The 15,990-nt window shown below is 47.4% G+C and overlaps 2 protein-coding genes across 2 annotated transcripts; both read right to left on the reverse strand.

Moving 5' to 3' along the window:
- LOC112881591 (probable inactive receptor kinase At5g10020) lies at positions 1-4,645 on the reverse strand. Its single transcript, XM_025946359.1, has 3 exons — positions 3,576-4,645; positions 1,001-2,671; positions 1-771 (listed from the first exon to the last, which is right to left on the reverse strand). The coding sequence occupies exons 1-3, from the start codon at positions 4,495-4,497 to the stop codon at positions 191-193; spliced, it is 3,174 nt and encodes a 1,057-aa protein (XP_025802144.1). The 5' UTR covers positions 4,498-4,645; the 3' UTR covers positions 1-190.
- Positions 4,646-10,261: 5,616 nt separating this feature from the next.
- Positions 10,262-15,780, reverse strand: LOC112883303 (putative MYST-like histone acetyltransferase 1). Its single transcript, XM_025948588.1, has 9 exons — positions 15,416-15,780; positions 14,989-15,077; positions 14,751-14,810; positions 14,384-14,596; positions 13,241-13,309; positions 12,469-12,630; positions 12,226-12,319; positions 11,960-12,102; positions 10,262-10,660 (listed from the first exon to the last, which is right to left on the reverse strand). Exons 1-9 carry the CDS (start codon positions 15,699-15,701, stop codon positions 10,457-10,459), a joined length of 1,320 nt encoding a protein of 439 aa, XP_025804373.1. The 5' UTR covers positions 15,702-15,780; the 3' UTR covers positions 10,262-10,456.
- Between the last annotated feature and the right edge of the window lie 210 nt (positions 15,781-15,990).

Genomic DNA, 15,990 nt, shown 5'->3' on the forward strand with positions numbered 1-15,990 from the left:
AACTCATGAAGAAAGACGGCAATGGTTGATATCAATCAATCAATGGGTGGATCGAATCCTCTTTACACTAGCAGTTACCAATCAAACAAACCCTGGCTACAAGGCTCTGGAAAACCCACGGAAAAAATCGGGACGAACTGAGACGGAAAATCGGTTACATGTACACAGGGGAAGGAAACCAAAGGGAAACTCACACTGTTATGGAACACAGGTCATCGCAGACCGTCTTCATGTTAGGCCTCTCATTTACAGGTAGGATACACCTAAGCGAGATCGCCAGCAGCTCGTCCATTATCCTCGGGGATTCTTCCAAGCCCGTGATGTCCCGGTCAAAGCAGTCAGTTCCCCGCCCTTCCCTGTTGCACATCTGAACCCAGTCAGTTAGATCAACAGCACCAGATTGGCCTGAGATGATGTCTCCTGCACTCTTCCGCGTCAACATCTCCATGACAATCACCCCGAATGCATACACATCAGACTTAAACGATGGAGTAGGCTTGGCTGCATTTGCCAGTTCTGGGGCTCGGTAACCTAGTGCTCCTAAATTCAGTATTTGCTCAGCAGTGCCGCTTGGAGTCATGAACCTATGTAGACCATAATCCACCAGCTTAGGAGACAGGTCAGGACCAGTCAAGAATATATTAGTTGGCTTCAGATTGCCATGAGGCAGGCCCTTCTCATGGTGTAGGAACTGAAGGCAGCGAGCTAGGTCAATGGCGATTCTGAGCCGCTGAGAAACTGACAGACGGGAGTATCTTCTGGGAGTTGACTCTGTATCACAGAAGATTACATAATCAGTGACTGGAAGTAAATCTTAAGTCTGGTGAGAAATGACTAAAGAATTAGAGGCAATATCTTTCATATGTGTGTGTATATATATATATAATAGTGGTCAGTGGAACAACATATTTTTCTCAAGGAGACAATGTATATCAACCTAACAAACAAAAAAAATCAAGGAAATCGATGCTTAAAATGAGGATGAGCGTGAGATAGTTACCATAGAGGTAAAGTGCCAAGCTATCTCCATTGACGTAGTCAGAAATAATTAATCTCTCTTGCTCCTTAGGACCCCAATAGAAAGCTCTCCATGAAACTATATTTGGATGTCTGATAGTGCCAATCCTCTTTACCTCCTTAGTGAACTCTTTTTTATGCTTCACAAGACCAACACGCAGCCATTTCACAGTCAGGACATGCCCACTTTGTAGAACAGCCTTGTATGTTGTTCCATGACTGCTCCTTCCAAGAACCTCTGCTGGTGCGCGTGAGAGGTCCTCAGCTGTGAAAACCAAAGTGCTGTCCATGAAAATCAATTCTCCAACCAACCGATCTGGTGAGTATACTTCAAAAGCTACAGGTTCCTCATGGAATCTGGAGTCAGCAAAGTGTGGTGATGTTGGCAATGCAGCCCGTGGAGAAGACTCTCGAACCTGGACTGCAGCAGAAGTCTCAGCGACACCTGTGCTTGTGGATTCAGCAACCTCCTTTGGATCGGTGTAACCATATTCCACAGCAGCTTCAGCCAATAACTCTTTCTGGGCAGACATAGATCTAGCTGCAGCCGTTAAGAGATGATCATTTGAGAAACTTGTTTTACTTGGTATAACATTATCTTTGGGCGACTTGAACAGATTCGGACGGCTTATTCTCCCCTTTAGATCCCTGATGGTAATCTGACCTCTAAATCCATTTCTTCCACAAAGCTCTTGAGACCTGACCACATAGAGTGCTAAGGCTATGAAGATCACTAGCAAGATTGCTCCAATGCAGCCAACAATAAGAGCAACTCGAACACCTGCCTTATGCCCGTGAGATGTTCGGCTCTGAGCAACTCCAGTGTAATCATCATTTCCAGCAGGCAGACCATCTGGGAAAACTAACAAGTCATTTCCAGGTCGGAAGCAAGATAAAGGGAACTTTTCAACACTTTTAGGAACAGATCCTTGTAAATTATTGTAAGATACATTGAATAGCTTAAGACCATTTTGAGGCATATCCGGAATTCTGCCTGTGAGGTGATTGTGTGATAAGTCAAGATACTCCAGAGCTTGAAGCTTGCTTATCTCACTGGGTATCTCCCCAGATAATTCATTCATTGCAAGAATAAGAAACTCAAGTTTTTGCAAGTTGGAGATATCTGGTGGCAATGGTCCATTCAAAGAATTACTGGACAGATCAACAATCTTGAGAGCAGGTTGAGATGAGAGAAGTATTGATTCCGTTGAATGGGTGCTCTGCAATGGAATAGTTCCAGTAAATCTGTTTCCAGAAAGATTTAACACTGTCAAAGCTGGTGACATGAAGAAAGTAGGCAAAACAGATCCCCCAAGTGCATTCAGACTGAGATCGAGGACAGAGAGCTTTTGATAGGTTCCCAAAACGGAAGGGAGAGACCCAGACAATGAATTGTTCCGCAACTTCAATGAGACTAGATTCTGAAACTGGGCGGCGTCATTTGGGTAGCTTCCCTCCAATTTGTTCGAACTCAAGTCAATAACCTCGACAATCCCATCCCAGGAACGCAATATAGCTAGCTCCCCAGAAAATAGGTTTCCGCTAAGATCAACTGAGGTACACTTGCCAACAGTGGCTGGCAATGATCCTGATAGAACATTGGAGGAGAGATTCAACACCTTCAAAGTTGTAGAGTTCACGATAGGCAGTGACCCTGCAAAGTTTAAGGGCACATGCATCATTTAACAACAAATGTAAATGAATAGAGTATCTGTAAATGACTGTAAGCAAGACAGGATACATGGAAGTGGAATAGTTAAACAAGCACATGATCAAATGTCAAAATAGGTCCAAATCTCTGATGTTTATACATTTCCAATAGTCAATCTCATTCCATGGCATTGATTGTAACATTCTTGATTGAACCGTGAAAAGTCATGATAGCTGGCTCAGAGCCAGCAACAGATCTACATTATAAGAAATCAAGAACCAACATGATAGTTGATTCGATAGGAAAAAAATGTTTACTTCACTTATCAATCACCAGATACCAGCTGTCAGAAAATAGTTGGTTCCGACCTAATACTTTTCTTAGTTACATAACTACTTCTTGCTAATATCACGGATGCTATAAAAGGAAACAAATGACTAAAATGGGAGGAAAAAATAATTCTCAAAACATCAACTGCAAGCCAGCATGCATGCAAGTACAAGGATGCTGACCATATCCGTCTAAAGGAAAACGGCACACTTTCTACACAACGACAAGCGACACTGATGGAAGAGCCTGTTTTTATCTATGCTCATCAAATCATCCAAGCAAATGGAGTATTCCAGAATTAAGATGCAGTGATCATTTTGCAATGCCATCATGATGAACTCATTGCCATCAGTCATGCATGTCCACGAATGCCACCAACCTCCACAATCTGATTCGCAGCTTGGAATTTTAAGCGGCATAGCTGGGGAGCCCCTGGCCATCCGCGTCGTCAAGGAAATTAAACAACACAAGAAACAAACTAATAGATCACCACCACTCAACTTATAGTGGGATTCCTACTCTGATAGATCACAAAATTCAACGAGACATGTACATTTCAGTAGAAATGGGAAGGTACCTGAGAAGCCATTCCTGCTGAGATCAACCTCGACGAGACGCATCGAATTCTGGAGAAGTGCCTCGGGCATCATCCCAAACAGCCCATTGCCGGCAACCCTGAAAATCTCCAGCGAAAACCACGCATCGAGCCTGGGCACTGTCCCACCAAGCCCATTGTTGCTCAAATCAAGGACCGCCAAGTTCTTGAACGCCCCCACTGTCTCATTCCGGAAGAAGCCACCGCCCAGCTTGTTCTGGCTGACGTTGAGATACTTGACCGTGTTCCCGATGCTGGTCAGCTTGTCCAGCTCCAAATCGACGCTGCCGGTGAAGAGGTTGTCGCTCAGATCGATGTACTCGGCATTGCGGAGCTCAGTGAGCAGATCCCCGGCATTGCCCCAGAAGGAGTTGTTGCGGACGTCGATGCGGCGCAGGTTCTGCAGCTGCCGGATCCCGTCGGTGGGGAAGCCGGAGGAGAAGTTGTTGTGGGAGAGGTTGAGGTGGACGAGGCCGGAGAGATCGGCGAGGCGGCCCGGCATGGGCCCGTAGAAGCGGTTCCCGGAGAGGTCGAGGTGGCGCAGCGAGGATAAGGAGCCGATGCCGGGCGGCAGGCGGCCGGAGAAGGCGTTCCTGGCGAGGGAGAGGTTCTGGAGCGCGCGCATACCAGCGAGCGTCCCCAGCTTAAGCTCCCCGGAGAGGCCGAGGCCGTCGAGCATGACGCCGACGACCGCGCCGCCGTCGCACACCACGCCGCGCCACGCGGCGGGGCAGCCCCCGGCGCCGTTGCCGGCCTCGGTGGTCGCCGGCGGGGACCAGGACCCCAGCACGGGGTCCCGGTCCCGGTCCGCGATGCCCTTCTTGAATTCGAGCAGCGCCGCCACGTCGTCGCCGGCGGCGCCCCCGGAAAGCAGAAGGAGAACGAACGCAAGGAGAACAGCCATAGATGCGGGGAGGAAGTGGCGATAACTATCTAGGGTTAGGGTTTGTAGGAGGCCGAGGAGGAGGAAGGGGAGGTGGTGGTGGCGGCCGCCATTGGAGATGGAGAGAGGTGGTAGCGAGATGTGTGAGAGAAAGGCCAAATTTTTGGAAACGGGAGGGGATGGGTGAGTAATAACAGGAGAGAGAGAGAGAGAGAGAGAGTACAGACTGGAAAGTCACAGGTGGTTGTGTGGAGTGGTAGCAGTGTTTGTGTGCTTAGCAGTTTATTAAGCTTAGCTGTGAGACTGCTGTGTCCTGGTGTTAACCTCACTGTTTAGACTGTTACTACTTACTACTGTGGACTGCATGGATACGTTCGGATTTTTTCTGGGCTGCTACAGCACATTTAGAGTATCAAGTTTGCATTTTTTTAGTGAATAAAAAGAATGCTAATATTAGCGATTTTCATATTCATTTTTTTTGTTTTAGTTCTCTGTTAGATTTGTGCTTATTGTCTGCATCTACCATGGTCTACAAACAATCACCTATTCTTTATCCAAACAGAGTGGTTTCAGATAAATATATAACCAAAAAACTGGATAACTGTTATCTATCCATGCATCGTTTAGCCTGTGCCTTATGAACACAGCAAGTAATAAATAAAAAAATTAAACAACCAAGAAGGCAAAGATTGCTCCCCCATCCCATTCATCCAAATCAAAAGGGTGAGGCAAAAGAAAACAGAAAAGAATCTGCAAAATGATGTGTGCAGGCACCGGGTACTGGTAGGAAAGTAAGAGCCCCACATGCCCCTAGGCTGTTTCAGTCTTTGACCCCTTTCCCTCCTCCAGCTCAGGTGAGCTGCCCCTGCCTGGCCGGCTTTCCTTTTCCTCACCTCACCTCCTCTCCTCCCCATATGCTTTCTTTCTTCAGGCCACTCAACAGGCCAAGCAGGCCAGCTGCCACATTAGAACGAAGCCGGGCGGGGGGTAAGAAAATCAACGCGTATCGAATTCACATTTCGGGTGACGAGGACAGGTTGACGTGGTGAGAAATGGAGCTTTGAAAACTTGCAAGACAGATACACAATGGTTTGTTAAACAAAAGTTGCGTCAATTTGCTCACAATAATCTTTCCTAAATTTTCCAGCAATCTAGTATATGAATTTCTTTTTCTTGGGCTTTTTAATTAAGGGCGAAAGGAAAGTAGGAGTGCAGTGTCTGACAGATCCCCTAATCCAAAAGGGTTCTAGCGATGATACCCCAATCCGGGCGAGGGGATGCCTGCTGTTAGGAGGAAAGCATGCCCCGAAAATGACCGCGTGTCTCGTATCCATCAATCCGGCGAGCGCGATGGGCGTTGGGAGCCCGGCCTGCCCTCGAGTCTCCTCGAGCTGTCGTGACGGGGACACGAGTGGTGGCTCGGCTGGGAGGGGGAATTATTAGCAGGGACGCGGAGAAAGAACATGAGCGCCGGCCGGCCTGATCAGTCAGGATTTGCAAAAGCGCTAGTAGGTCAGGACAGGGAATATATTTTCCCAGTTTAAAAGGCGGCAGGCATGATTGATTGGACGGAGCCGCGGCTGCACAAGTCAAATATTCCTCCTAATTTCCCTCCCTTGATTTTGCAGTTGCGGTAGTAGTAGGATGTGCATGGCTAGTCCTGAGCTGGATGCATGGGGTGCCTGTTGGTGCCTGGTGCCAAGCCATGTGTTGGAAGAAGGCAAGAAGCTGAATGTGAATTAATTTTTTTTAATTGAGACACTTATCAGATTGCGGGTGCATCATTTGACCAATCACGAAAGAAAAAGGATGATTTGAACACTATGAATCCAATCCCCGCGTCACAGAGATACATGCGCTAGGTACTATCGGTGTGAAGCGATGAGGAAGTTTCTTGGCATGATTAGGTAGGTTCACCACACCAGTACATACAGTATATATAGAATCATGACGTGTTGTTCTGGATCCCAATTCTTGGAGAGCAGATCCGGAGAAATGCCACATCGGTATTCGGCTGATCTGGCACCTAGCAGCGCTGCTTGCTAATTTATGCAGGGGAATCGGTAGTCAGGTGACGTTTCACACGTACTGAACCGAAGGGAATACCGAGTGGGAATTGGTTGGCTCTTGGGGGAGAGAGAGAGAGAGAGAACCATACCAACAACCCGATGCACATGAGCTGTACGTAACCGAACCAAACCGTGTACTAGACATTGACAGGCAGGACAAAAAAAATAACAAATGCGTTTATTCACTCCAGAATTAGATCAATATTCTTGCCGAAGTGGGTGAGTTTTGAAAAAAAAAAACAGAGAGGATTTGATATTCACAGAAGGGCGATGAATGATGATCGTGGCAGGCGGAAAAGGACAGCAAAGATATGGGGGGGCAGTTGGTGGTGGTACAAACGGCGGGGATTAACCAGGGAGGGCACTTTCACTGAAAGAAAGACGATGAAGCCGGGCGCGGGGTTGAGGCTATCCACGCCACTCAGAGCTGTCATCGATGGGCAGGGACAGACGGGCAGGCAGAGGGAGGGAAGGCCGGGGGGCACGGCTAGCTTTGCTTGGGTTTGAATCATCTGATCTGATAAAAGTAATTTGCTACTCGATCAGCGAGATGATGTTCTCCATGCCTCTTTTGCAGCTAAACCTAGGGGCCGGTTTGGTTAGCTTATGAGCCAGGCATGCATCATGGTGTTACTGTGTTACTCAGATTCAGAGACAAAAGGCAGGAACACTAACACCAGGGCCTCCATCTGAATAATAATACCACATCAATGGCAAACAAGTTGCATCGGTGTACAAAAACTCTGCAATGGATATGGATATGGAGTACCAGTGGAGTAGTGCTACTATCTTCTGCCAGTGGGCCCAGGCTCTGGCTGTACCCGCATCAAGGTGGGCCCGGCATGACAGAAGGATAAGCGAAGCGTGGCTGACTGCCAGGGAAAGCCTCCGAGCCTGCAAATTTGCTTTTCCAAAAGGTCTAGTCTTCCAGAGACAGGCACGCAGACAGCGAGAGGGGATTGTTTGGAGAGCAAAAATAATGCAAGGAGAGAAAACAAGTGTTTCCCGGCCGCGACAGGAATATCTGGAGGCGAGCGAGGGGAAGGAGACGCCGCCGGATCAGGCAGGCAGGCAGGCAGGCTCCAGACCATGCCACGCCACGCCACCGCCCCCCGTCGCGTTCCGTCCCGTGGCGCCATCCGCCACCGGCGCGCCGCGCGCGCGCTTTACAGAGGCGATCCCCGCGGGTAACATACAGCGCACCAGACCGGCCACGCGCACGGCCACGGCGCGTTCTCTTCTCCCAGCCCCGGTCCTGAGTTTTCAGGGATCCGGGACGCGGAATAAAAGTCAAAGGGTCTCTATGACGATGACGTATAAATATTATGTACAAATGATAATTATACCAAATAATTTCTACATATTATTTTAAAAGTTTCATCTAATATTTGAAGATGTGAAGTTGTTGTTGATGATATACATTGATTTCATCCAATAACTACTTCTAGATACTCATAACTTCTAGGTGATACGATTATTCCAAAAAATTTAAAAAATTATAGGTAGTTCAAAGCTAACTAGCTAGCGATAAACTTCAAAGGTATCAAATCAACTATATAAAATGTTACTGATCCTCCTTGTGTAGGACTCTCCAATCTCAATATATATCTCAGCAATATACAAATGATCAATTTAATATACTGATCTCATCGTCACTCACAAGTAAAACATAAGATACAAATTAATCTAATTATTTGAGCTGGTGAGGATTTATGTCTGGTTTAAACTAAAAATAAAAATGCCTATCTTACTTTCTACCTTGTCTGCTTGCTTTTGCCTACGGTCGTACGCTTCTCTGTTAGAATTGACGACGGCGACTCTCTGAGTAAGATTGAGATACGGACTATAAAGATGGATCGATGGAGGCACATTGCCAGCACGCCACCAGAGTGAGAGTGAGTGACGAGTCTGTGAATCGCAAGCAGCCAAAAAAATGAAGGACAATCGAGAGGACGCGCGGATGGGATTACGATTTACGAAGATAGAAAACTTAAGGACGCAGCGTAGAAGCTGCATGGTTTCGTTAGCGTATTACATCTACCTAGTGCATTGTATACGTACCTGCGGACAGGGCCATTTGATTTTGGGGGCCCGGGGCAGCCGCCCCTCTCGGCCCCCCTCAGGGCCGGGCCTGTCTTCTCCCCGCTGGCCTCGCCTGCTTGTCGCCCGCTCGCGCGTGCCACGGCCACGGCCCCGCGCCTGCCCGCTTGCCTTCTCCATGTGTCGCGTCAAGGGGTTCGGTGCCAGGTGGCCGAGCCATCCGCGCGCCGCGTCGCTGTCGCGAGGTTTTCTCTCTGTCCTCAGGTAATGATCGCTCTGTCCTCAGGTCTCGAGCTGCAGCTGCTTGTGTGGCCGGCTAAACAATTCCGGTTCACGGTCTTTGCGCGTCCCGAGTCCCGACCCGAACCCAACCCTACCCAACCCCAACGCCGGCTAGTTGATCCGCGCCCCTCGTGGGCTCGTGGCGGCGCCACGCGACGCCAGGGAGCATGTGGGGCCGGCGGACAAGGAGAGGGGAGCCTCACAGGCAGAGGGAGAGCCTGACTGCCCGAGCCGGCCGCCTCCGTCCTCGACACAAACACACCGCTCGCTCGCGCTCCCGCGGCGCGAGCTGCTGGCTGGAGATGCCGTCCGGCTCGCCGCTGAAGGAGCCGCGAGACCCGACGATTAGACTAACCACCGGGAGGGACAGCGGCTGTGCGCGCATGATTAGCGCTCGTGAGAAAGCCGGGGAGCGCATCGGTATTAGCGTAAAGCGGCTGCGGGATAGGCACGGCACGGGCACGGCCGCGGCGGAACACCGAGCACCGGCGCCAATCATGCGTGCCTGGGTGTACGTGTACCCTCCCCCTCCCTTGCCCATCCGAAGCGAAACGCTTTTCTCGTCTGCTCCTGGTATCTTTCTTTTGCTTCAGCAGCTTCTTCCGGCGTGAGAAAGCGACCGTATCTTCAGCGTGCGTTCCCCCTGTTCTGCAACGTTCAGCGACGCCAAATGACCAAACGACGTCTAGATGCGAGGACCTACTACACTTTGACGCAGGGGTAGGATGGTCTCGCGCTCTCCATCTCGAGGGCCGTCTTTCGAAAAAAATCTTGAGGGCCCGGGACGGGTGGCCTGCCGAGTTCGCGCGCAGGTGGAGGTGGAGCGCACGCGCCAGCACCAGTGCACCACCCGCCCAGTAGGCCGCGCAGCGCTCGGCCCCCACGCCACGACGGATCCCATCTCATCTCCATCTCCTCGCGTCCCCGCCTGAACCCGCAACTGCATCTGTCGTCTTCCCCACAACCCCTTGCTCCCTCCCCGGTTTGTTTTTGTCCCCCCTCACGCTTAACCCATTCCACCCTCTCTCTCCCCCGGCTCATGGGCACGCACGTACACGCGAGCCCCACCCATATGGGCGCACAGGTGAGCGTGCCGGTACGCCCAATCTGCTGCAACGGCCATGCCAAACGTGCGACACTAACACCGGCGAACAAAAATGCAAGCATGAACCGGGCATGCGTGGCACGGGGCCAGGCCCCTTTCGAAGCGAGTGGCTGGGCAGGATCTGTATCTGGCAATGGCCGCCCGGGCACGGTCAGCAGCAGATCGGCACAGCTGTTCCCTTGAATCATGGGGCCTTAGACCGGTCTCACTTCGCTGCCGGTTCCTCGCCCTGATTTGGCTGCTATCAAGGAGAAAAGGCGGCATGATTGATGCGAGATAAAGAAGGGAGTTGGGAAACCAAGAGTTGGGGTTGTAGTTCTTTCGCTTTCGGAGGCTACTGCAGCACAAACACAACAATGTGGATGTTACAGTTACAGACTACTACAGTTTGACAGTGCACGAGTGGGGGGAGATGAGATCCTAGCAAATGTACAGGACTGGATCGGTCAGCGTCTCTAGTCTTGGGCTTGAGAGCTGCTGTGCCTTAGCCTTGCTCCTTGTAGGGAGTCCAGATCAGCTTGCTAACGTCGACGTCCAGGCCGCCCCGACCCGCCGCCTTGAGGTGGCGGTCCAGGACTTTGGGGTCGGCGCAGATGACGTGCTGCCCTTTGCGGTACTGGATTAGGTCCAGGCTCTGCAGCGTGCTCAAGATGTCATCTGCTTTTATTGCCGTCATATCGCTAAGTTCCTGCATGCAAGTGCAAAAGCTCGTTAGAAACAGATGCGACTGCGTATAGGAACCATATGATAGGAACAGATGCGAATGCATATAGGAACCATATGATAGAAACTGATGGCGAGATGATGTGGTAGCAGGATGCTGTCATTTGGACTAAGAAACAACTATGAATGGTAGAGGGACGCGCTATATATGTAGGAAGGTGAACTCTTAAGATCTGCTATGACCATGTGCCCTCTACCAACAAACACTGTGGTTACAGGTCAGAGACAAGAAGGCAACAACAATTGACGTCCAGAATACAATAGTTCCATGTACTATCATGAAATGGTCTGCTTTCAATACGTCCAAACGTTTTCAAGGGCTGCAGCAACATAAACAGGAATGCCACAGGCAGAAGAGCCAGAGAGCACATGGATCAATGTCCTTCCATGATGGAAGTTTCTGCAGATTTTACTGGTTGCACGTGGCTCTGTCAGCATACACTGTATTTTACAGTTTTAGAAATAATTCTATTCAGTATACTTCTTACTTGCCTTGAAGAATCTGAACCTAATATGCTTTTTTGTTGTAATCTTTATACATCTGGTACATGTTACAGCTGCCTATGATATGACATTACTATTTACATGTTATGTCTTCTCTATGATATTACAATGATTTCATGAACAAACATGATTCTCCTAGTCCTAGAAGCGGGGAAAAAAAGCATGAACTGCTCATATAACTGTTCCTTCAGCAGTTTTCCAGTAAAAATTCTACTGCAGGCAGAGTTAAAACCAGGTATATCAATCTACTACCTCCCTGAATGGCAGCAAAACTGACATTGTACCACCAAATGGGCTGCTTCATATGCACCCAAAAGTTTCAGGGCCCAGACAAAACGTGCAGGAAGGCTACGGTGACTCCGCTGGCTGCCTAGCCCTACTGACCCTTTAGGGTATGTTGGAAGGAGATTGGAACTGATGAACTAAACCCAAACATTCCTTAGGTAATCTCCCACATGCAAAGACCCATAGCACAGATCAAGTTCTGGAGTACGACACTGAAATGTCCTTATTTAGGGAATGCTTAACTAACACAGCATTCAGCACAGCCACCACCAACCTGTTCAAGGGTAATCCATGAAACACGGCTCAACTCTTCTTTTTTTTTTGTCATAGAACGTATGACCAAGAGGTTAGCTAGGTTGGTTCGAGGAATTATAACCTAGAGCAAGTAACTCTTTCTAGAGCTGCTGTATCATAATTCAATCAGCTTTAGAAATTTGTACAACCAAAAACTTCTGGATGGAAGGAAGGGTGTTACCTTTATAGATATGTTGCCTTTATGTTTCTTTAGAATCTCTAGAAGCACTCTAGTCCAATAACCTCTATAGCTGAGCAGACCAAGATCAGAAAGAGGGCGCTCCGGTGTCCCAACTTTACCTTCCTTCTTGGAAAGCTCATATGCTACAACAGTAAAAATAATTCTCCCGTGAACAAAAAGATGAGTACATAGGTAGTTTTTGGCCCGCGAGAGATTCAAAGTTTAGAGTTAGATAATGGAATATACAACCCAGACGCCATACTTACAGAAAGCAATCAGGAACTTCCCGTATCCTTTTCTTTGGTATGGGGGAAGAGTGAGGATGCAAGCCAAATTGTAAGATTCTTCAGAGTGTTTTTCCTGCAAAGAGAAAAATCCATTTAACAAAATATAGCTATATGTTTTTCTAGCATTAAATGATCAATATCTACTGATGCGAACCATATCTTGTATAGAAACTACTGAAGGGGCTTAACAAAAACATAGATTCATATTGTTGTGAACTTTACCTTAGAGAAATATCCCACCATATGACATCCCCGGTCATCACATTCACACAGGACATAAAACAAGAATAAATCGACGTCGTAGTACAATGTCTTGTGATCAAGAAATAGCTTGGCCAAATAACAAAGATTCTGTCCATAAACCTTGTTCTTCTTGCCATCAACCTGTAATTGTGCTAGCATTCTTCAAATTACTGTCCAAAGAGCAAATCAAGCAGCTTGACAACAGAAATTCTTCATTCATAAGAACTGAATGTCGCCAATTGTGGCACCTATCGGGCGACCTCCTAAATGTTTATTGAATGATACATGTCTGTTATTGCATTCCTAAACATTACAGCAATGGCCTTGAAAAGGTCTTTTAAGTGACCAACCACAACTGACCAAAATACTTTGGTGGCATATTTTTCCAGATTCAGCAAAGTGGATAAACCTGCTAATAAATTAAATGCACGGACTTCTTTTACATTTTGCTAGAAAGTCTACGATGTTCTAGCCTACCCCAACTCGCTTGGGATCAAAAGGCTTTGTTAATGCATTCTCCCTAGAATGGGAAAGCTGTGAGCCACAGCTACTGCTACAATAAGTATATGTAAGCAACTATTTGCAAAACTGCAGTGTGAGCCATCTTCTCAAAATGTTTGCTCAAAAGTGGCAGAAGTAAAACTTTGATACCCCATCAACAAATTATGTCGATAAGACCAACAGGATCAATAACTAGGACGTCCAGATAGCAAAATACTTATGGGAGAAGTTAAGATGGATACAAACTTACCTCGAACATCGACAGAGTCCCACTTCTATAGATTTCATCACCTGGGGGATGTTTCAGATCACACTTCTTCTGTAAAACCAAAGAAAATGATATTAAGAACTGGTTGTGCCTTATAGCACTTCAGCATGCATGAGAATTCTGTTGAAACTTGAAACAAACCATATGTACAGCAAGTTGTAAGCAACAAAAACAAAATAAAATTATGATAGATCAGCACAGGAACAACCAAACAAAATATAGTAAATATGCTGTGATGCTAGCAAGGTTCATATTAGACATGGCATTGTATAACAGTGAATTGTAACCATGACTCCGGCTTGTCAAAGAAGGCTTTGCTACGACATATGGAAAATAAGTTGTAATAAAGAAGCAGCATCATATGACATTTTGCGTAATTGTGTTGTACCAGGGGTCTTATTTAATGTATTTCCTTGCACTAAAGAGTGAAAAGTGCTGTCACTGATTCTTGCAGGAACTGCCAGAAGGCACATATACACCATTGCGGCGCCTTGTGGTCAATGTACAGAAAGAATCCGTCTAAACAGCCAGCTAGCCCAATTTGTCAACGTCTAGTCACTGTTAGCCAGTCAAGCCCCTTGTTCAGGGGGTAAATGGTGGGCAAATCGGTTTCTGTCTACATGATCATATTTGGCATTAGTTCTGGGAGGTGATTAATATGTCTAGGAAGTCAACTCCACCATGGCTGGGCGCGCAACAAAATATGTGAACCACTGCTCAGGCACCTATCCACTGTTTTAGGGTGCCTGTATGCTTGTGGCCTTGTTATGTGTAGTTGCTCTGTTATTAATAGTAGTACTGTATGATTACTTTTTTAAAGGTAGTACTGTACGATTACTTTTTTAAAATTGATTAATTGCAAGGCATACCAACCCGAATACTGCATGATTATTTGTTTGCATAAATATATGGATGTTTGCTGATACAGTACAAAACTACCTAGACGAATCTAGTTGCTGTCTTGACAGCCTAATTCCTATTCTCACGGTGACTACCCGTCTAGCACCTAGAGTTGAGTCAAACATAAGGAGCTAAGTAAGGTAAGGTCAATAAGTTTCGATCTCAAGGTAGCAACATGTATCTAACAAATAGGCAAGGTACAAAGCACAAATAAGTATAGCTCACCATGTGCCTCTGAAGCTGTTCTTTGCGCTTCATGAAGTTGAGGCAAAATTCACAGAAAAACAGCTTCGGGCAGTCATTGTACTCTGGTGGAAAGGGAGAGAAATACCATGTATCTATCTCATATCTCCCAAGTTCTATCTTCGCGATGTTCTTCACCTTTGTGAATTCTTCATGTTCCCGCAAGCTGGCTGCATCAAGTTCCTCATGACCTTGCTACAAGAGCAATTGAGGTCAAATGAGCAAGAAATATTTTTCACCAAATGCATGGAAAGCTAATGCCTCAATTACCACTCCGATAATAAATCTTCACATAACACTTAGAGTGAAAATATTAAAACTACAGTGAGTAATAACATCTGCAGCATACCTCCACATGTGTTTCATCAATTTTACGTTTCTGGTGCCGAGTCATCTTTAAGCTTGTTGCCTGGATAATTATCAAAAGATAATCATATTAAGCCTTCATATTACAAAAACAGTGCTTTCAATAAAAGTTATACAAATTGCTTCATGAAAATTTTCGCAAATCAAATGTTGCAGCCACTGAATAAATGCAAATGGTATAGATATCATTTGTATAATATAACAGCATGCATTTCCCTTACCTTATCTTCTACTTTTTCATCGACATCGGTCTCAACAGTATCAAGATCAAGTTGCTCAAGCTTAACCCACTCGTCGAGCCTTCTATTGACTGCAAGTTCAAATCGTTTAAGTTAGTTAGTCATCCAATATCCGAACAGGCTGCGGCTATTACAAGAGACTGGCCATAATTTCCAATTAAAATTGTCGGTAGGAGATTGTGATTATACTAAAATTCTCGACCACCTGAACGATCATTGCTGAAATGTGCGAAGGAATGAAAACTGAAAGCTCAGTTCATCACAAAAACCCTTCAATTGAACGGCTCTACATCCAATTGACCAGTGAGCTGTAAAACCCAGATTTCCCCAAATCTGAAGAGCCCAAAGCCTAACCCTAGACACGAAACCTCCCGATGGGATTGGGATGCGAGGCAGGGAGGGTCCTTACACTCCGTGTAGTGGACGTAGTACTCGTAGTCGGCGGGGGAAGAGGACGAGGAGCCCTTGCGGCGCTCGATGACCTTGACGGGGTGGAGCTTCTGGTCGCGCCACCGGCACATCACGCGCGTGCCCACCTCCAGGGGCAGGTGCGCCGCCCACGACGCGGACGCTGCCGAGGACCTCAGCCTCCTCTCCATAACTCCTCCGTTCGGCGCAGCGCCCGCCCCGTTGCACGCCGTGCCGCCGGCGGCGGAGCCGTTCTCCGGCGCGGTCGACGCTTCCATGGAGCCCATCTCGTCGTCGGAGCTGGAGCGGATCCGATGTGAGCGGTTCGTGGTGGGCCTTCTGGACTGTTTGGGCTTTGCCACCTGAATTTTATCATCTTGACTTTATGATTGTGTGCTGCGCGCGGTCCGGATGGTGGGGCCCGTATGTAAGAAGCTCTGTCAGTCTATTGCGGTGTGTGCGCTAACTTGCGCCACGTCGGCCCAGTTTAGGTGATCATCATTGGGCCTTGCCAGCTCTAGCGAAACGATATTTGTTCCCTTCTTTTTTTCTGTAAAACAATAGCGACCTTTCTTC

Source organism: Panicum hallii, chromosome 2 (assembly GCF_002211085.1).
Source record: "Panicum hallii strain FIL2 chromosome 2, PHallii_v3.1, whole genome shotgun sequence".
Lineage (NCBI taxonomy): Eukaryota > Viridiplantae > Streptophyta > Magnoliopsida > Poales > Poaceae > Panicum > Panicum hallii.